We start from the raw sequence: 23,371 nt of genomic DNA on the forward strand, positions 1-23,371 counted from the left end.
CGACTTCCTTCAGAGAAGTGAAACCCAGATGAGGGTGTGATTACTTCAATTGTTTGGTCTGCTGTTAACATGGAAGAAGCATATTCACTGTCATCCACTGCTGTGCCTAACTGGATTTTTGTTGTTCTATGTTTATAAACATTTAATGAACAATTATGACACACTGGAAGTACTTTCAGATTAAAGGAGACCACTCACCGAACAGCAGAAACGTTGAGGTGCTGATAGGCACATAAAAATAAATCAGTAAATAAATAAATAAAATTGCTAGCTTCCAGAGTAATCCTTTCTGGACCTAGAGTAGCTTGAGAACACGTGTACACACACAAGCACGCATGTGCGCTTGCTCATGTTTATTCATACATATGCGCAGGCCCCTACATGATGCGACCTGGATGAACAGTGGGTGGATTGTGCGGGTATTTCAGTTTAGTCTGCCACAGGGATATGATCTATAGGGCAAGAGGTTGGGAGTGGGTGTGGTATAGGAATGGACTAGGATGTTGGTGGGTTGGGTGGGTGATGGCACACCATTTTGGGGGGAGGGGGGGGGATAATGATCTTGGGTAGTTCATCCCACACTTCAGAAGCACGAGTGATAACCAGACCTCTGACAAAGGATAAGGTTCAGTTGTTGCAGTCTAGAATAATACTGGCTGATTATTGGGGTGGTGGGAGGATTTGGGATGTGTGAGGATATAGCACGGGTAATCTATAAGGAGCGTTCAAAAAGAAATAAGGTGTAGTCTGGAATGCACAAACTGATCACAGGAGGGTAATATCATGGCTATGTAACGAGGTGTGGTTCCGGGCAGAGCATGGAAACTCACAGCCCATCACTTCAGGGTATGCGTGCACGTCATGTGACTGTACAGAGCTAGCAGCAGCAGCAGGCTTTAATCATCCAACACTACCAGTCGCATCACAAACAGCGACAAAAAGAGGCGTAAAAAGAAGAGCAAAGAGGTGTTGTTCATTTTCTGACAGCAGAAGGAATAGGAGAAATAGACATTCATCGACGAATGTCACAAGTGTACGATGAACACTACATGTCCCTTGCAGGGTCAAGGCATGGTACAAGCGTTTCAGGGAAGGACAGGTGTCATTAGCCGATGATGCACAGTCTGGAGCTGACATTCTTCTTTGACCAAGATGGCCCGCTTCTGCAGCACGGGACGACAGTGAATGGCCAATGTTACTCGCAAATCTTGACCACCCTTCGCCAAGCAATCAAACCAAAACGACCAGGCAGTCTCACCCGTGGTGTCACTCTGCTACATGCGAATGCAAAGCCTCACATGGTCAACAGAGTTGCAGAACTCCTGCAGAAATTCAAATGGGAGGTTCTTGGCCACCATCCGTACAGTCTGGACCTCTCTCCCTGTGATTACGCTATTTCTGGTCCCCTTAAAAAGGCTCTGAGGGGCAAATGATTCACCTCAGATGACGATGTCTAGCTGCACATGCAGAATTGGTTAACATAGCAGCCCTGGGAATTTTATGAGACTGCCATTCACCACCTTGTCACTGTTGGACTAGTTTCTCAACAGCCAGAATCAGTATGTCTAACATACAGGTACTGGTTTCTGTAATTATGCCTCTGGCTCCTTTCTTTTTGAACACAGTTTGTATTTGTGGTCTTGGTTTGGGGGATAGTGCCTGTCTGTGAAGGGCTTCATGAGACCTTCAGCACGCCGAGCACAGGAATTTTCGTCACTGCAGATACGTTGTTGAAGGGTGGCTGGGCTGTTTTAGGGGGATATTTTGACATGAAAGGGATGGCAGCTGTCAAAATGGTGTTGGTGGGTTTAATGTGAACAGAGATGTCGATGGGGCCATCAGAGAGGTTGTGATCAACGTCTAGGAAGGTGGCACATTATGTTGTGAAGGACCAGGTAAAGTGAATGGTAGATGATGATGTTGAGTTGGTGAACGAATGAGGATAGGATGTGTTGACCCTGAGGCCAGACCATGAAGATATCATCAATTAACCTGAAGCAGATTAGGGATCAGAGTTTTGAGAGGCTAAGGAGGATTGTTCTAGATGACTCATAAACAGATTGGCATAGGATGATACCATTCCAGTGCCCAAAGCTATGACACAGATTTGTTCATATACCTTTCACTCAAAGGAGCAGTAGTTGTGTGTCAGGAAAAGGTTGGTAAAGTGTACAAGAACTGAGGTGGTATGTTTGAAGTCTGAAGGACATTGGGGGAGGTAGCTTTTGACAGCAGCAAGTCCATGGACATGAGTGCTACTGATGTGTTGAGAGTGGGCATCAACAGTGAAGAGTAGGGATCCTAGAAGTAAAGGGGTGGGGATGGCGAGGAGTTGGGGGAAGGTAGTGATTAGTATGTTTGTGATATGGGAGGCTAGTTTTTACATAATTGGTTGGAAGTGTTGGACAACAAGAGCAGAAATTCTTTCATTGGGAGCACAGTAGCTAGCTACAGAGGGAAGGAGGTTACACTTGACTTCTGGGATGGGATCACTATGAGAGAGTTTGATGGTGGAGGAGTCAGACAGTTGGCAGAGGCCTTCTGTCAGGTATTCAATGTGACTCATCATGGCAGTGGTAGTGGTCTGTAGGATGGATGATTAGATCAGGATCTGTTTTCAGGTTGTATGGCTGTCCTTTGTTGTGCTAAAAGATTAGCATTCTTAGGCAGGGACCAGGTGGTGGAGGGGGAGGCCAGATTGAAGATAAGGAATTCTTGGAAGGTGATGCAAGTGCTAACATGGGAAAGGGGAGGGTTGCGATTGGATGGCGGTACGAACAGTGAGAGAGAAGCTTCGGTGTTGGGATCAGGTTGGCTTTGATTGGAGGGATTGGTGGCAAGGAAGTGTTTCCACTGTAGGGATTAGAAGGAGGAGAGTAGGTCTTTGACAGTTCCAACGTGGTTAAACTGTGGTACGGGGCTGAAGGCAAGTTCTTTGGACAGGACTGATTTTGGGTTTGGTAGAGTTCTTGGTTTTATGGAGGGAGTTTTGGAGGATGTGATAAATTGAAAAGGTCAACTACAGGTCTAGGTGCAATGAGGTTTGCCGAATGGGTTCACTGTGAGTAGGGTGAGTGTTTATGGATAGTGGTGCCCCAAGGCAGGAGTAGGTTGGATAAATTATAAGAGGTGGTGTCTGGAATGCTCCTTCAGGTGATGGAGTGAGACGGTTTCAATTTCAGAGGTGTGGTGTATGTTGCAAGCATTGCACAGTAACAGCATGTTGAGAATGGAGTAGAGGTGATTTGTGATGTCTGTGTCATGGAGAGGTGCTTCTGCAGTATCAGGTTCACGATGCATAGGGACTGATGAGGGTAGTTGTGAAAGGAGGGGTGGGAGCCAGAGATAGGGATCTTTATGATTAGGCAATTGAAGGAAGGAGGGATTCCATTGCTTAGACAGAATTTAAGGAACAGGATGTGGGACTGGGTTTTAGTGAGGAACACGGAAATTTTTATGAGCTGGTAAAGATTAATGGATTAGGGGTCTGTTGGGGTAGGGATGGTGTTAGGGGAAATGACATGAGAAATGGACGAGTGAAAGCGTTTGGTGGCTGTAATGGGAATTGGATAATTAAGTGTGAGTTTGGAGAGTGTAAAGGTTGGAATAAATTGTGCAGGAAGCAATAGGATGGTGGTTTTCTGACATCAAAATATTTGATTGCACCTAAGTTATTGTCACACACGGGAAAGAAGAAAGAAAGAAAGAATAAAATATTGCTTGGAGCAAAGTTTGAGGAAGGGTGGTTGGATTCGCAGGTGAAATGTAATGGTTAGTTGCTGGAAATTTTAATAAATATGACCTGGTGGGCAGGTAGTATATAGAAAATGCATTCATAATGGCTGCTTCCAGTGCTACAAGGTGTCACAAAAGTCACACTGTAACGTCTACGCTCGGGCGTACGTTAACTCTTTAAAGCCTGTACTATGGTAAGTTGACGGGCTTCACCTTATAAGAAAGGATTTTTGTAAATAAGTTGACCGCGTGTACCTGAATGGAGGCAAAATCAGACTTACACCCACTCAGTAACAACAATGATACGTCAAGCAAGTCTAAAGTGCAACTACACGTTAGGACGGGCAAGAAACATACACGGCAGATGCTACCAATTGTTAATAATACGGTCGCCAGCCTAATTAGGCATTAAGTGAGTTTTTTTCTTGTACAAGTGGATGTACGTACAAGCATAACAACACGTAGTAATACTGAATTATATGGTAAATTTTAGAACCAGAAAAGTCTACTGAACTAATATTTTCCCTTTCCGTACTAATTTGGACAAGCTATAAATACACAACATTACACTATAATGATTACTATAAACTGCGTTTTGTCTATTGATCCGACTGAAATCGGGCATAGGTTACCCTAGAAATAACACTTTTGAAACATACATACAATGTCAATTTTAAGAAGGGTAAAACACTGATAAATTTAGGTTTTATATTGACTTTAACTTTGCTGGTCAAATCAGTTCAGTACACTTCAGAATTTAAATGAAAAGAAAAGAAAAGGGGGGGGGGGGGGGGGGGGGGAGGGACCCTGAAACTGTAATTGTCACTGTATTGAAATTCTTTGACTACTGAACTCATTAAGCACTCAAGGTTTCCAATATATGAATTACTATTCTTTTTGTCTTATTTCTTGCTAATTTAACTACCATTATTTTTGTCTCAAATTAATTATACTTCATTACTAAACCAATTTCAACATTATCTTCCAACTTTGTCAGACCTATGTTCTTTAGTTGTATATTCATTAACAATAAAGTTCCTTAAACATTATTCTAGCATAGATAGGTCTGCAGGTAATTCTTATTAACATAAACTTTCAATCTTCATTTTGGGACACTCTGATTGCACAACATTTGGAAAGGACCCTGTCTAGGTTAGTGATTAGGATAATTAAATGATAGGACAATTCTGGTAAAAGTTAAGTTGTTATTGAACAGTCAGGGACAAAAGTAACACCGGTCCACACGAATACAGTACTAAATGTTTCAACCTGTTCGTGTCGATGCGGTGGTTGCCGGGCGGGGAGATGGCGAGGCGCACAGCACACGTACAATCACAGCTATGGCTCTTGATGTATCGGCACTTCGCTTCTTCTTAGCGTCGCAATCCTTTTCCATTTAGTGCCTATGGAATATAGCCATGCTGTATAGTCGTCGGAAACGGCACATCCGAGGCTCAATGAAATCACGTTTTCCAGGAGAGCCTCCTCGATCCAGAGCGTGTTTCTCAGACCGATGCCCAACTCCGACTAATACAGCTGAGCCCGTTATGCCGTGCAGCGCCCGTGTGCATTTTCCCGCGCTCGCCCTCCCATCCACCTTTTACCGCTCCCCTACAGACAGGGTATTCACCAGAGGTTTTGCATTCTACATATCCTAATACATTGCCTATGTATGGACCAGATGCACAATTACAACTTCGACATCTTACAATAGTTTCAACATTTCTTACATTTCAATTTTGTTATAACATTGCTTGAAATTTGACATAAATATTAATATTCACATCGAAAGTTGCTTACAGTTTCTTTAACATAATGACATGAAAAGAAAAAGAAATGAAATCAAAACATTGCTTACACTCATTTATCGAAAATCAGAAGAAAAAATTATTATATGTACAGTTGTTGTTACAACACGCGATGATGTTGGTCAGAACAGCCAAGTGTTTGCATAACATAGGTGAGAGGAAAACTTAGGAAAAGACACAGATGGAGAATACAGGAGTGACGGAGTAGATGTACATTACAAGAAAGCAAGAAAGGAGGTTTAGGAAGGAAGAGAGCTACTAGGCAGTATAAATGTAATAGGAAAGATATGGTAAAATGTAAATACTTCAGGATAAAAGGAGACAACTCACCGAAAAGTGGAAGAATTGATTCATCGATAGGCATATAAAAACGAAAAGCTTCCTAACTTTGCATAATTCTTTTTTTTAACTAGAGTAAAGTACACAAGGACACACAGAAAATGTGCACACATATTCAAGCCTGTGCCCCCACTTAGCACTGGCTGACTGAACAGTCCCAAAAATCAGTCAACAAAATCCAGAACCCAAGTAAACTCAAAACATTGTTGTTAACCATTCCACCAAGGACCTCATTCTCACAGAAGAGCCCTATCCAAAGGCCTTAACTTCAGCCCCACACCCAAATGTAACCATGTTGGATTTGTCAGAGACTCCTCCCACCTAACTGCCCCCTGGTCTTCTTCCAGAAATTCCTTACCTGCAACTTGGGCTCACCATCCTTCCCCAGGGAACTTCCTAACACCCACCATTCAGCAGAGGAAAGGACAGCTATACACAGTCTCAAAACAGATCCTAACCTAATCATCCTCACTATAGACAAACACTTCATGACGGGCATGACGAGTTGCAGTGACTACCTTGCAGGAGGCCTCTGCCAGTTGTCTGACTTACCCACCTACAAAATCTACCAAAGTGATCCCATCCTGGAAGACCAACATAGCGTGTAGTCCCTTCTTAAAGGTTTAGGACCTTCCTAGAATCTCTGCTCTGAATCCATTTTCCTCCTCATCCCTGTGGTACCCAGCACGCCCACCTTCTAGGTGCTCCCCAAAATTCACAAATCCAACAAGCCTGGATGCCCCATTGTAGCTGGTTATTGTGCCGACCACTGAATGGATTTCAGCCCTCATTGAGCAACACTTCCCACCAACTGCCCGTAATCCAGGCTCCCACATTAAAGATACCAACCATATCCTTCACTGACTCTCTGCTGTCCCTACCCCTTTACCTTCTGGATCCCTCTCATCACAGTTGATGACACCTCCCAGTACACCAGCATCTCTTATGCCCATGGCCTTTCTGCTGTCAAAACTTCTCTTCCAGCATCCTTCAAACTCCAGCCTCATTCTAAAAATGCAATCTAAGGAGATAAGAAAAAGATGGGAAGAGTACATTAACAAACTACTAAATGTGAAAAACAAAAATCAAACAATGGAAAATCCGGGATGGAATGTAACAACATTATGAGAAGGAAAGTTGCTACTCACTATATAGTAGAGATGCAAGAGTCGCAGTTAGGCACAACAAAGAGACTCCCACAATTGTAGCTTTCAGCCGTTAAGGGTCTGTCAACAATAGACTGACATACGAGAGTGGTGTCTAGGTGTGGGTAAGGAGGAGGCTGGAGCTGGAAGGGAGAGGGATAGTATGGTGGGGGAGGCAGACAGGAAAGTGCTGCAGGTTAGACTGAGGGCAGGGGAGTGGTCAGGAGCGGGGGGGGGGGGGGGGGGGGGTAGTGGAAAAGGAGAGAAATAAAAAGACAGTGTAGTAGTGGAAGTGGTCTTGTAGTGCTAGAATGGGAACAGGAAAGGGGCTGGATGGTTGAGGACAGTGACTAACGAAGGTTGAGGCCAGGGGGGTTATGGGAATGTAGGACGTATTGCACAATTCAGAAAAGCTGGTGTTGATGGGAAGGATCCAAATGGCACAGGCTGTGAAGTAGTCATCGAAATGTAGGATATCATGTTTGGCAGCACGTTGATGGCCACAGTTTGTCGGTGGTCATTTATGTGGACAGACAGCTTGTTGGTTGTCATGCCTGTATAGAATGCGGCACATCGGTTGCAGCTTAGTTTGTAGACCACATGACTGGTTCCACAAGTAGCCCTGCCTTTGATGGGGATGGGTGATTTTAGTAACCAGACTGGAGTAGATGGTGGTGGGAGGATGTATGAGCCAGGTCTTGCATGTAGGTCTATTACAGGGGTATGAGCCAGGGATTGGGGGCAGGGGTTGTGGAAGGATGGATGAGTATATTGTGTAGGGTCAGTGGACGGTGGAATACCACTGTGAGAAGGGTGGGAAGGATAGTGGGCAGGACATTTCTCATTTCAGGACACAACGAGAGGTAATCAAAACCCTGGCAGAGAATGTAATTCAGTTTCTCCTGTCCTGGGTGGTGGGTACTGAGTTATGAGGGGAATGCTCCTCTGTGGCAGGGCGGTGGGACTTTGGGAGGTGGTGTGAGACCAGAAAGATAAGGCACTGAAGATTTGTCTTTGTACAAGATTGGGAGGATAATTATGGTCAGTGAAGGCTTCAGTGAGACCCTCGGTATATTTCAAGAGGGACTGCTTGTCACTGTAGACGTGATGACCACAAGTGGCAAGGCTGTACGGAAGGGACTTCTTGGTATGGGATGGGTGGCAGCTGTCAAAGTGGAGGTATTGCTGATGGTTAGTGGGTTTGATATGGACAGAGGTACTGATGCAGCTGGCTTTGAGATGGAGATCAACATCTAGGAAGGTGGCTTGTTGGTTTGAGTAAGACCAGGTGAAGCAGATGGGGAGAAGTTGTTGAGTTGCTGGAGGAATGTGGATAGGGTGCCCTCACCTTTGCTCCAGATAGCGAAGATGTCATCAATGAATCTGAACCAGATGAAGGATTTAGATGTTAAGATGCATATGGACGCAGAAATGTGTGCGTGAAGAGTGGGTAAAGGGAATAATAATTCCATTGTTCAAGAAGGGAGACGGAAAAGTATGAGATAACTATTGAGGGATTACGGTCATATCACAAGTGCTAAAAATGGTACACAGTATACTTGAAAGAAGGTTGAGGAGAGAGGGGAGAAGATTGGAACATCATTTAAAAGAGGAGAACTATGGTTTTTGATGTGGTGGATCAATAGTGGACCCTATCTTTGGTATGACTTTTGGTGGAAAGGCATTGAAAGTATGGGAAGGATGTGGTGATGACATTGCTTGACATAACAAAGGCTTATGATACTGTCCTCGGAGAAGAGGTATGGGAAACTTCAGCGAGAAGGGGAGATGGAAAACAAACAGCTGAAATTCTTCAAGTAGTGTATGACAAAAGCTTCATCTGTACCAGCCCCAAGTTGGAAGAACCGATAGATACGGGAATGTTCTGGGATTGAGAGAAGCAAGTGTGATGCCACTATTATTATTTATAATGGTGATGGATAAAATAGGGAAAGTGACTAAAGAAGCTCATAGAGGAAGGAAGATGAAGTTATTTCTATTTGCTAATGATATTTTGGTGTGGAGAATCAACTGTAAGGATGTACAAGAACAAATAGTCATCTTAAATTAAAAAATCAGGAAATAAGGAATGAAATGCAGTATGGAGAAAAGCAATACTATGGTGGTAACCAGAGGAGACAGAAAAGCAAGGAACAAACTAATGTTACATTACATGATATTTAAAGTTAACTATAAATACCTAGGAAGTGTGATGCTGGAGAATGCAAAGTTAGCAAAAGGCTACAACAAGCAATGCACTCTACCAATGTGTGACGATTTAGTCTGAGAAGGGGAAGTGCCAATGAAGTGAAAGGAAGTGCTGTAGATGATGTTCTTTATACCTACACCGACATGCATCAGAGACCTGGACAATGACAAGAATAGAGGAGAGTGTAGGCTTCAAACCAGTGAGATGAGATTCCTCAGAACGAAGAGTATGTTAGGGAAACTGGGGAGAGACCGAGAAGATAGGAATGAAATAGGAGTAGAAAATCTGAATGAGACAGTTGAGAAGAACATGTTAAAATGGTTTGGACACAAGAGAATGGAAAATGAAAGAATTAAAAAAAAAAAAAGAAAAGGTGGAGGCCAAGTTTTAGGGCAAGAGGGAGATCTAGAGCAAGACGGATCTATTCGATGAAGACCAGTTTAAAAAGAAGGAGAACAAAACCATTATAGGAGAATAATGGTGGAAAGATGAGAGGAAAGTGGAGAAGTACCATAAATGTCACAACCCAGCCTGATGCCGGATAAAGGCAAACAAAGAAGATGATGATGATGATGATGATGATGATGATGATGATGATGAGACTAAGGCATGCCTAATCCACCCATCCACCTTGTCACAGGCTTACCCAGTCCCATCAGTGGCTTGGCCACCTCTCAAAAGCAGAAATGTTACATACCACTCTGCTGCAAGCACTGCACATCAGTATGTCTACCAACCAGTTGTCCACCAGAATGAATGGCCCCTACAAAACTGTTAGCAAGTACAAAATTGACAATGCGGTGGTACTACATGTAGGTAAACACAACATCCTCAGTTGTAATGCCTGCTTCACAACCTGGACCATCTGGATCCTATTTTCCATGACCAGCTTCTCTGAACTACGCAGGTGGGTGTTATCTTTGTAACACATCCTTCACTCCGGTAATCATCCTGGCCTCAGTCTCCAGCCCCCACTGTCACTGCACCTTCCACGTAACAGTTTCCCCGTCCTCTGCCCAGTCAACACCTCTAAATTCATGTCCTCATGTCACCTTCAGTGTGTGCTGCTCTCCACACTCTCCAAACAAACTTGTGCCACTTTCCTAGCCTGTGTAACTGCCACCTCTCCCTCCTGCATTCTTAGCTGACAAAACAGCTGCCTCCCTCTGAGCCGCTAGCTACCTACCCTCAATCCCCCTCCCTGCCTTCTGCCTCTCACTCCTTGTAACCTCCCCATCCAACACAACCCATACTTCAACCTACTCTACATGCTGAAAACATGTACTGGCACTATTCATTCAGCCAGCACCATGTAGGTGTGTGCGCGCACACACACACACACACACACACACACACACACACACACACACACACACACACACACACACAGAGGGAGAGAGAGAGAGGGGGGGGGGGGGTGAGTAGTGTCCTTTAATACAAATATATTTGCATTCTACCAGAAATCCCTGCAACACCTAAGATACTTTTTTATTGTTATTAAGGATTTAAAAAATTGGCATTTGAGATGACGTGTGCCTCAGAATTTGAAAACGCAAAATTACCTAATAAATTCTATTTCATTGTTAATTGTATCCAGTTTTTTCCAGAGATAGTTCGAAATAGCATTATTTTCTGCATATAAAGCCAATTTTTGATTACTGGTGTGGCATGTCATCTGGTCAAGCACAGTTCAGAAAGGTAATGTGTGTAAGAACGTGTTTGCAAAATAAAAAGTTCATGAAAGCAGTGAAGTATCAGTGCACTCGATGCTCCGGTCCCATACCAGTTGTGAGCAGTTGAATATTCTGTGTAACATACATGCAGAGTAATGTACCATAGGACTTATCTGTGGCAACTAGCATGTTGGAACAATTAAATGTATACACTTGTTTGATAGCTGAAGATTATAATTTCATATAATGCACACATTTCCATGTGTCAGTTTTAGGGGGCGGGTGTTTTGTACAGTGGTTGTATCAGATCCCAGCAGAGATCAGGCCTGAACACACTCATTTAAGACACTGTCAGTTTCAGCAAGCACTACTCTTGGCTAAGTGGCTGTTAACCGGTGAAGACCAAATAGATAAAAAAAAAAAAAAAAAATGAAATGAGTGAAGAGACCAGAGTTTCATTTGCCCCTCACAACAAGAGAAGGGAACAATTAACTCTATGACCATGTCAGTTCTCTGCTTTTGCAGCAACAGGGAAAAAGGGTTTAGGCTAGCTTCCTTGCAAAAGGGACGTGGGGCTTGTTTCCCTGCCCCATTCCTCTCCACTCTGATGTTCTTACAGTAATTTGTTAACGCTCACTGCCAACTGCCAGTTTATGGTGTCCACACTTCGCACTACAGCAACTGAAAAACAAAACATGTCAATGTGTTTTGACCATGTTCGAAATATTCCCATAAAATGTGAATAGAGTTACTTTTGGTTCTACGCTAAAAACTTTGTTGACTCTATCTACATCCACACTCCGCAAGCCACCTGATGGTGTGTGGCGGAGGGTACGTTGAGTACCTCTATCGGTTCTCCCATCTATTCCAGTCTCGTATTGTTCGTGGAAAGAAAGATTGTCGGTATGCCTCTCTGTGGGCTCTAATCTCTCTAATTGTATCCTCGTGGTCTCTTCGCGAGATATACGTAGGAGGGAGCAATATACTGCTTAACTCCTCGGTGAAGGTATGTTCTCGAAACTTCAACAAAAGCCCATACCGAGCTACTGAGCGTCTCTCACTGGAGTTTATCTATCATCTCCGTAACGCTTTCGCGATTACTAAATGATCCTGTAATGAAGCGTGCTGTTCTCCGTTGGATCTTCTCTCTCTCTCTTCTATCAACCCTATCTGTTACCCTCTCTGCTATTCAAGCAGTGGGCAAACAAGTGTACTGTAACCTATTCCTTAGTTTTCGGATTGCATTTCCTTAGGATTCTTCCAATGAATCTCAGTCTGGCATCTGCTTTACCGACGATCAACTTTATGTGATCATTCCATTTTAAATCACTCCTAATCCGTACTCCCAGATAATTTATGGAATTAACTGCTTCCAGTTACTGACCTGCTATATTGTAGCTAAATAATAAAGGAACTTTCTTTCTATGTATTCGCAGCACATTACACTTTTCTACATTAATGTACAATTGCCATTCCCTGCACCATGCATCAATTCGTTGCAGATCCTCCTGCATTTCAGTACAATTTTCCATTGTTACAAACTCTCGATATACTACAGCATCATCTGCAAAAAGCTTCAGTGAACTTCCGATGTTATCCACAAGGTCATTTATGTATATTGTGAATAGCAACAGTCCTATGACACTCCCCTGCGGCACACCTGAAATCACTCTTACTTTGGAAGACTTCTCTCCATTGAGAATGACATGCTGCGTTCTGTTATCTAGGAACTCCTCAATCCAATCACACAGTTGGTCTGATAGTCCATATGCTTTTACTTTGTTCATTAAATGACTGTGGGGAACTGTATCAAACGTCTTGCGGAAGTTAAGAAACACAGCATCTAACTGGGAACCCATGTCTATGGCCCTCTGAGTCTCATGGACGAATAGCGCGAGCTGGGTTTCACACTATTGTCTTTTTTGAAACGTATGTTGATTCCTACAGAGTAGATTTCTAGTCTCCAGAAAAGTCATTACACTCGAACATAATACGTGTTCCAAAATTATACAAGTGATCGACATTAGAGATATAGGTCTATAGTTCCGCACATCTGTTCCACGTCCCTTCTTGAAAACTGGGATGACCTGCACCCTTTTCCAATCCTTTGGAATGCTACGCTCTTCTAGAGACCTACGGTACTCCGCTGCAAGAAGGGGGGCAAGTTCCTTGGCGTACTCTGTGTAAAATCGGTCTGGTATCCCGTCAGATCCGGTGGCCTTTCCTCTTTTGAGTGATTTTAATTGTTTCTCTATCCCTCTGTCGTCTATTTCGATATCTACCATTTTGTCATCTGTATGATAATCTAGAGAAGGAACTACAGTGCAGTCTTCCTCTGTGAAACAGCTTTGGAAAAAAGACATTTAGTATTTCGGCCTTTAGTCTGTCAGCCTCTGTTTCAGTACCATTTTGCTCACAGAGGGTCTGGACATTTTGTTTTGATCCACCTACTGCTTTGACATAAGACCAAAATTTCTTAGGATTTTCTGCCAAGTCAGTACATAGAACTTTACTTTAGAATTCATTGAATGCCTCTCGCATAGCCCTCCTCACACTACATTTCACTTTGCGTAATTTTTGTTTGTCTGCAAGGCTTTGGCTATGTTTATGTTTGCTGTGAAGATCCCTTTGCTTCTGCAGAAGTTTTCTAACTCGGTTGTTGTACCACGGTGGCTCTTTTCCATCTGTTACGATCTTGCTTGGCACATACTCATCTAATGCAAATTGTGCGATGGTTTTGAACTTTGTCCACTGATCCTCAACACTGTCTGTACTTGAGACAAAACTTTTGTGTTGAGCCGTCAGGTACTCTGAAATCTGCTTTTTGTCACTTTCGCTAAACAGAAAAATCTTCCTACCTTTTTTGATATTTCTATTTACGACTGAAATCATCGTGGCAGTAACCGCTTTATGATCGCTGATTCCCTGTTCTGCGTTAACTGTTTCAAATAGTTTGGGTCTGTTTGTCGCCAGAAGGTCTAATACGTTATCGCCACGAGTCGGTTCTCTGTTTAACTGCTCAAGGTAGTTTTCAGATAAAGCACTTACAAAAATTTCATTGGAGTTTCGTCCCGGCCACCAGTTATGATCGTTTGAGTCTCCCAGTCTATATCCGGAAAATTAAAATCTCCACCCAGAACTATAACATGGTCAGGAAATCTACCCGAAATATTTTCCAAATTTTCCTTCGGGTGCTTTGCCACAACAGCTGCTGAGCCAGGGTCCCTATAGAGACATCCAATTACCATGTTTGAGCCTGCTTTAACTGTGACTTTCACCCAAATTATTTCACATTTCGGATCTCCATCAATTTCCTTCAATACTATTGCACTTTTTATTGCTATAAACACATGTCCCCCTTCACTGTCCAGCCGCTCTCTGTGGTATACATTCCAATCTGAGTTTAGAATTTTGTTGCTGTTTACGTCTGGTTTCAGCCAACTTTCTGTTCCTAGTAGTATGTGGTCATTGTGACTGTTTATTAATGAGAGCAGTTCTGGGACCTTTCTATAGACACTCCTGCAGTTTACTATCATCATCATCATCATCATCATCATTTAAGACTGACTATGCCTTTCAGCGTTCAGTCTGGAGCATAGCCCCCGTATAAAATTCCTCCATGATCCCCTATTCAGTGCTAACATTGGTGCCTCTTCTGATATTAAACCTATTACTTCAAAATCATTCTTAACCGAATCCAGGTACCTTCTCCTTGGTCTGCCCCGACTCCTCCTACCCTCTACTGCTGAACCCATTAGTCTCTTGGGTAACCTTGCTTCTCCCATGCGTGTAACATCACCCCACTATCTAAGCCTGTTCGCCCTGACTGCTACATCTATAGAGTTCATTCCCAGTTTTTCTTTGATTTCCTCATTGTGGACACCCTCCTGCCATTGTTCCCATCTACTAGTACCTGCAATCATGCTAGCTACTTTCATATCCGTAACCTCAACCTTGTTGATAAGGTAACCTGAATCCACCCAGCTTTCGCTCCCATACAACAAAGTTAGTCGAAAGATTGAACGGTGCACAGATAGCTTAGTCTTGGTACTGACCTCCTCCTTGCAGAAGAGAGTAGATCGTAGCTGAGCGCTCACTGCATTAGCTTTGCTACACCTCGCTTCCAGTTCTTTCACTATGTTGCCAACCTGTGAGAATATGCATCCTAAGTACTTAAAACCGTCCACCTGTTCTAACTTTGTTCCTCCTATTTGGCACTCAGTCCGTTTATATCTCTTTCCCACTGACATTACTTTCGTTTTGGAGATCTTCATACCATAGTCCTTACATTTCTGATCTAGCTCTGAAATATTACTTTGTGAACTTTCAATCGAAACTGCCATCACAACTAAGTCATCCGCATATGCAAGACTGCTTATTTTATGTTCACATGTCTTAATCTCACCCAGCCCGTCTATTGTTTTCAACATATGATCCATAAATAATTTGAACAACAGTGGAGACTGGTTGCAGCCTTGTCTTACACCTGAAACTACTCTGAACCATGAACTCAATTTACCGTCAACTCTAACTGCTGCCTGACTATCCATGTAAAGACCTTTAATTGCTTGCAAAAGTTTGCCTCCTATTCCATAATCTCGTAGAACAGACAATAACTTCCTCCTAGGAACCCGGTCATATGCCTTTTCTAGATCTATAAAGCATAGATACAATTCCCTGTTCCTCTCATAACACTTCTCCATTGTTTGCCGCAAGCTAAAGATCTGGTCCTGACAACCTCTAAGAGGCCTAAACCCACACTGATTTTCATCCAATTGGTCCTCAACTAATACTTGCACTTTCCTTCCAACAATACCTGAGAAGATTTTACCCACAACACTGATTAAGGAGATACCTCTGTAGTTGTTACAATCTTTTCTGTTTCCATGTTTAAAGATTGGTGTGATTACTGCTTTTGTCCAGTCTGATGGAACCAGTCCCGACTCCCAGGCCATTTCAATCATCCTGTGTAGCCATTTAAGACCTGACATTCCACTGTATTTGATGAGTTCTGACTTAATTTCATCCACCCCAGCTGCTTTATTGCGCTGCAATCTATTGACCATTTTCTCCACTTCCTCAAATGTGATCCTATTTCCATCATCATTCCTATCCCATTCTACCTCGAAATCTGAAACATTACTGATCGTATTTTCACCTACATTGAACAACTCTTCAAAATATTCCCTCCATCTGCCCAAGGCATCCACAGGATTCACCAGCAGTTTTCCTGTCCTGTCCAAAAAACTTGTCATTTCCTTCTTACCTCCCTTTCGAAGACTGCTAATTACACTCCAGAATGGTTTTCCAGCAGCTTGTTTCCAAAGTCTTCCCAAGATTTCTTCTTGGATGCTGCAATTATCTGTTTGGCTTTGTTTCTTTCTTCAACATAATTTTCTCTGTCTACCTGAGTTCTAGTATGTAGCCATTTTTGATACGCCTTCTTTTTCCTTTTACAGGCTGCCTTGACTGTGTCATTCCACCAAGCTGTTTGCTTCATCCTGCCTTTACACACTAATGTTCCAAGACGTTCTTTAGCCACTTCTAGTACTGTGTCCCTGTACCTTGTCCATTCCTTTTCCAATGACTGTAATTGACTACATTCAACTAACTGGTACCTTTCTGAGATCACTGTTATGTACTTGTGCCTGATTTCCTTATCCTGAAGTTTCTCCACTCTTATCCTTCTACATATGGACCTGACCTCCTGCACTTTCGGCCTCACAATCCCAATTTCACTGCAGATTAAATAATGATCAGTGTCATCAAAGAATCCCCTGAATACACGTGTGTCTCTCACAGCCTTCCTGAATTCCTGATGTGTTATTATGTAGTCAATGACAGATCTGGTTTCCCTGCCTTCCCAAGTATACTGGTGAATGTTCTTATGTTTAAAAAAGGAGTTTGTGATTACTAAGCCCATACTGGCACAGAAATCCAAGAGTTGTTTCCCGTTCCTGTTGGCCTCCATATCCTCTCCAAATTTACCCATAACCTTTTCATACCCTTCTGTTTGATTTCCAATCCTGGCATTAAAATCACCCAAGAGCAGAACACTGTCCTTGTCCTTTACTCTAACAACTACATCACTGAGTGCCTCATAAAAACTATCCATCTTATCTTGATCTGTCCCTTCACAATGCGAATATACTATTACCACATTAATATTGTTATTCCCTGTTGCGTTTTGCCTACTACTACCACCTTGTTGCGTCTCAGGAGGCTTCTTGTCGTGCCTAGGAGGAAATTCTCTAACCTAAAAACCCACATGTCCACTCCACACGTACTCTACTACCCTTGTAGCCGCTTCCAGCGTGTACTGCACGCGTGACCTATTCAGGGGGACCCTACATTTCTCCACCTGATAGCGGAGGTCAAGAAATTTACAACCCAGATCTCCGCAGGATCGTCTTGAGCCTCTGGTTTAAGCCTTCCACGTGGCTCCAAACCAGGGGACCGCGATCGGTTCTGGCAACGATACTACAAGTAGTTACCTCAGATTTCACCCCCCTAGTGAGGCTTTCCGCCTTCACCAACTCTGCTAACCACCTGTATGAACTGAGGATGACCTCTGAACCCAGATGGCAGGAGGCATTGGTGCCGACATGAGCAACAATTTGCAGTTTGGTGCACCCAGTGCTCTCTGTCGCTGCCGGCAGGGTCTCCTCCACATCTCGGATGAGACCCCCCGGCAAGCAGACAGAGTGAACACTGGCCTTCTTCCCCGACTTTTCCGCTATTTCCCTAAGGGGCTCCATCACTCGCCTAACATTGGAGCTCCCAGTCACTAATAAACCCCTCCCCCCGTGTGCCTGCTCGGACCTTGCTGAAGGAGCAGCCACATGTCCACTCACAGGCAGAGCAAGCGATGCCACACGGCCAGACTCCACATTGACCCTCCGCCTCGTGCGCCACAAACGCCGCTGAACCCACCACTCCCCTTGGGGAGAGGGTGGCCCAACTGCGCCCGGTACCCGCGAAGATGTCTCGACAGTAGGGACCGTGGGTGAAGCATGTAATACCTGGGGTATACCATGCAACGCACCAGACTCCCCACTGCCACTACACTCCGAGGCAGCAGCCTGAAGACGGCTGACCGTGGCCATCAACATGTTCAGCTGTTTGCGAACAGTGGCCAGCTCCTCCTGCATCCGTACCCAGCAGTCACACATCCTATCCATCCTAAGAAATCAATTTACTGTAGACAGTTAATCAACTTTTAACTAGACTGCTAATTCACTAAAGGCGGCTGATAGCTGACTAAACTGTGGTTACTAGACACTTCTTGTTGAAGAGAATGAAAATAAGCACTACTTGTCTCTGGACTGTGTTCAAAACAAACACTAGCACTACTGGCACTACAGCTGACTAAAGGGTCTCTGACTGTATTCAAAACAAACACAAAATCTATGGAACACTATTACTAGTACTCGAAAATTAAAGCTTCCTAAAAGCAAAAACACACGGAAGAAGAAGCAACAAGTAAGAAAAATACAGTTTATACTTAATTTAACGTAGTTCGCTGCACAGCAGATGGGAAGCGGACAGCAGTTACGATAATGCTGTCTGTAGCATTGTTAAGCTAACGCCGCATGGCTGTGAATGCACACGAAAGGTTGATGTCAATATTCTGCAGTTACCAAATTGTGTGGGGAAAGGAAATAATGTCTAGAAATATCTTGACTTGGATAAGCACTTTTTCACCAGTAGGAAAATGCTGCTGCTTCTCCACAGAAACAACCATGTGTTGTAAACTTAAATAAGCAAAGACCATTTCAGAAAAAAACTGTTGAACTTTTTGGAAAAGGAAATGTTCCAGTCAAAAAGCTTGACAATCAGTACTTTTTCTTTGCCAGTCAGTTTTTCAAAGCACCAGGGCTCCTTCTTCAGACATGAAGCGTGAACAACCTTTTAAATTTGTATGTTTAATCCTTTAAAAACAAAAATAAATTGAGATGTGAATTTTGCCAAAAACGATGCGAAATTTGACAAAAATAATTCAAAATATGTCAAAAATGGATGCTCCATTTTTGGATCCCTAATTATAATCAAAATCACTGTGCAGCAGAAATAAGACAGTGGTCAAAACTAGTCTTGATTTTACATCACTATTTGTGTACCACTCCTGGCATTAAATAATTTTGTAATTTTCTTCTGCACTTCTCGGCAAAGAGTCTTTGATATTTGTTGATGAAATGTGCCACAGTAAGAGAGACTATAAACTATTTGATATTGCTAATGCTAACATGTAATTAACATTCAAAAACATTACAGAGCTACATCTACTGGACACACAAATGCATTGATACTATTGCCCATTGCAGATTTTCTAATTTTACAGTACTTAGTTAAATATGGTGAAGACTTTTGAATTCTCGAAACCTGTTGTTGCATTTGCAATTTCATTTTGACTCTGGATGAATATTTCACTCTCTTCCAAGATGTCCATTTTCCAGTTCTTATGTAAAGTTTGCTGTATTTGAAGATAATTCTATGTTGCAACAATGTGTCCTATTTAGCTGATGTGTTCAGCTATGAATGATTTGTTCCATTTGTTAAGTCGACATGCTTTTGCAAAAAGGTTTTAACATTCCTATCCATTTGGGGTATTAATACTTGTTGCAGTGACTGCACGTCACTTTGTAAATTACTCGTTCACTTGAATCCTCAGCTAGTTTTGTGGTGGCATGCACTACTTTCATCCTTAAGTTTTTTGGCGATGACAAAAGTGTTTCTGATGACTGTGTTTTTAAATAGCTTAGCCAGTTGGTGTGAGATGATGTGTAAATATGGCATTTCTACATGTCTGGTGAAGGAAGATAATTCACCATTCACAAAGTTTTGCTGCGCAGCTGTGAAACAGTTTCATGTCATTGCAAGCTCTTTTCCCTTGCACTTAAAATAACTGTTTCTTTTCTCCCACTGTAAATATGTTTGCCAACAACATCTAGTGTGAGCAACTCCCAGTTGTATGTTATGCTGCCAGAAATAAGGAACTTACTTCTCTAAATTTTTTCAAAGAGTAAAGGACAGTATTTTGGCATTATTCCTTTAATTTACTTGTAATTCTGACAATCTTATAAAATTGGCTAAATAAAATATTGTTTGAAAAGTGCAAACTGTGCTTTTCCTAGATGTTTCCTTTAATTTACAACACGTTTTGGTGTTTTTAGGATTGGCTTAAAAGTGGAAACCTGTAGTGTTTCGTGAGAACTGTGTGGTGCAATTATATATTTTACTATTTTCTAATGTTGAGATAGTTCAAGGCTACAGATTGTAAGTTTCTGATAAAGTATTGCTTATACAACGGACACCCATTTGACTTATTGTGAACCACTTCTTGTGGTCTAAGAGTTGTGAAACTAGGCAGAATTATTAGTCCTTCTCCTTTTCTCCTTGTAGGTCACATCTGGGAGGGGGTTCGGGGGGGGGGGGGGGGGTGGAGAGAGAGAGAGAGAGAGAGAGAGAGAGAGAGAGAGAGAGAGAGAGAGAGAGAGAGAGAGAGATTGGGGGGGCGGGGGGTGTCCATGTTCATGTACACACATGCACACTTGCTATTCATTTGGAAAAATGAACCGTTCTGTCCTACTCTGCGTTGGTAGAACATAGTTTATAACCACTTGCATTGGTGATAGTGCAAGAGACAGTTTGAACAAAGACATGTTTCCTGGGGTCGATGGCAGTGGAGTTAACAAAGCGAAATGCTAGCCAAACCAAGTTGAGAGCATAGCAGAAGTCATCTTAAGTGTACACAAACTGTTCTGGGAGCAGTCTGAATCAAAAATGTAATACAGATAAGGTCAACATACTACCAATCAATGGCGTGTATCTCAGGATTCAGTGAACTGGCGGGTGTGTGAACATGGTACTTACAGGCATTCTGGCATCAGTGGATGCCCCCATGTTACACAGTTGCGGTTGCGGCTGTGCGTCAGGTAGGAGCGAGCTGCGACCAGAGTATGTAGCCTAAATACCTCTGACTTGTCCTTCAAATTGCTGTTCAGCCTGGTGGGGGGATCCAAATCACTGTTGTATACTAAAAAGGTTCAGAATTTATTATTGATGTATGGATTCTTTAAAGTGATAGTAATTTCTTTGTGTTTGAAGTCCAGTACGTAATTGTGAATGATATTGCCATGAGGAAATGTTATCTTTGTGGTTTGTTTTATAAGCTTGCTGCAGACTCTGAGTATTTGCTGAAAATTTAAACACACTATTCTCATTCTCTGCTTCATACAAAACATTATTTTCAAGATTCACCTGTGGCTTAAGAAGGAATCTTTCAAGGAACAAGGGAAGACAAGCAGAGTACTATGTGACTCTTTTCACTCCAACTTGCAACTTCCCCATATAATTTCCTGTTATTTTATTTCTTTGTTTTCTTCTATATGGCAGTATTAACTTTTACCATCAGTCTAAGATGTTTTCATAGTGTTTTTTAGTTGACCTTCTTGTTTATGTTTTGTAAATAGCCTACAACCTGTACAGTGTTCTTACTTGACTGTTGTCAGCTTTTGAATATAGAAAGTCATAAGGATTATTTGCTATAGCAGAATCAACTGCATTATAACTTTTTTCTGTTATTTGCTAGGAAATGTTGCTGTCTCCAAGGAATTCTAGACGTTTCAAAGCTGCCCTTGGAAGTCCTCTCTTCATTATGTCAGCTTTGTCCAGCTTTTATTTTCTTGGTAGAATGGAAATTGGAAACATATTTGTCAGTCGAATCTTTACAGGTAAGTATTAGTTTTATGCAGTTCCAAACATATGTAATTGACCAAGGTTTCATTTGGTATGTCATGAAAACTCGGAAATATTTTATGTAATTCTCCTTGGCTCATGTTATCAGTTCCACAGAATTTAGCTGTGACACATTATACAATTTATGTTATATGGTAGGTGGTGTCGGATCATGTTTCAGCTATTGTGATGTAGCCTTTACATTGCTTCAGAAATGCCCAGGATAATAGGACACACAACTGTAGACATATCTGTGTAGTTACTTTGTGGCAGGGTAATATGTTATATGGTAGGTGGTGTCGGATCATGTTTCAGCTATTGTGATGTAGCCTTTACATTGCTTCAGAAATGCCCAGGATAATAGGACACACAACTGTAGACATATCTGTGTAGTTACTTTGTGGCAGGGTAAATCACAAAGAGGAACAACTAATACACACCTCATAAGATCAGCCAGTCAACATAGTACTCGAATGCTACACTAATGGTGCTGTCACAGAAACATCTAACTTACATGATTTTCTAAGTAATAGAAATTTCTTCTTCTTCTTCTTCTTCTTCTTCTTCTTCTTCCTCCTCCTCCTCCTTCTCCTCTTCTTCCCCCTCCCCCACCCCCTCACCCCCCACCAGCAGTCTGTGTCCAGTTGAGACACTGATATTACTATCAGTTGGAAATCTATTAAAGCAGGTTACTGAGTTCACAGACGATTAACCATAAGCAAAGAAGATGTAATTATTTCTGAAACTACAGTATTTACCTGAGTATAAGATTACTGAATGTAAGATTAAATGTTAGGCTGTTTCTTCTGAATATGTTAAAAATTTCTGAGGTTGTGGTTATGTGGATGTGTAGGTGGCCGAGTATGAAACGCGTTTATCATTTATATTGATGCCAGAATGTGAAGCCCTCTTTATACTGTAGCAAGCAAAAGCAAATTCACAACAGGGAATGAGAATTTTCTGGTGTAAATGCTGGATGTGCTTTTGCAAAAGGCATTAGTTCATTCATTATTCATATTCATGTCTTCTCTGCTCGAGAGTTAACAGCACAGAAAGCTTTCGTAGCTATCTTGTCTACTTTTGTTGTTTTGACATAGTTGTGTTAGCAGTGGAGTGCTCCAGTGAGAATTTATTGTTGCTGATAGATGAATATAGATATCATATTCACTTCTGAGATCTGACAGATCTACAGCACAAATGCTGAAGGAAAAGATATGTGATTGTAGAAAAGTTTTGAAGCACTGTGTCCTTCTTGAGACTTGAGAAAGATAACTTCATTAAATGCTTGCATGAGGTGGGAATCGAGTGAATAAGCGCAGACTTCATAATTCTTACTTTTAAAAAGGAAAAGCCCAATAACTTTCCTTCAAAATTCTCATTGCTTATGTTCGTAGTATCGGTAATTACATGGGTGATGTTCCATTGTTACGTCAGAGAGTTTTGATGATGATGATGATGATGATGATGATGATAATAATAATTGTTTACTCAGGAACACACTATCTGCCCTGTAACAAACTTATATATTAGATTTAAAGAATAGAAACTTCAGGTTGGAATATGAACAATATAAAGAAAAGGTTGGATTGCTACTCATGGGAAAGATGAGGTATTGATTTGCAGTCAGGCACAATGAAAAGTGTGTTCCATGTTCAGCTTTCTGCCAAAGCCTTCGTCAGAAAAGAAACACACACACACACACACACACACACACACACACACACA

At 42.2% G+C, this 23,371-nt stretch overlaps 1 protein-coding gene across 2 annotated transcripts in view; it reads left to right on the forward strand.

The window, feature by feature from the left end:
* LOC124795132 (protein-cysteine N-palmitoyltransferase Rasp) overlaps positions 1 to 23,371 on the forward strand; it is a 174,729-nt gene that overhangs the window by 133,021 nt on the left and 18,337 nt on the right. For both annotated transcript variants that reach the window (XM_047259008.1, XM_047259009.1), the window contains one exon: positions 21,501 to 21,642. In XM_047259008.1, the coding sequence (XP_047114964.1) occupies positions 21,501 to 21,642 (142 nt within the window). The remainder of the gene's footprint in view (positions 1 to 21,500; positions 21,643 to 23,371) is intronic.

The sequence above is a fragment of the Schistocerca piceifrons genome, chromosome 4, assembly GCF_021461385.2.
Source record: "Schistocerca piceifrons isolate TAMUIC-IGC-003096 chromosome 4, iqSchPice1.1, whole genome shotgun sequence".
In the NCBI taxonomy this organism is placed as follows: Eukaryota; Metazoa; Arthropoda; class Insecta; order Orthoptera; family Acrididae; genus Schistocerca; species Schistocerca piceifrons.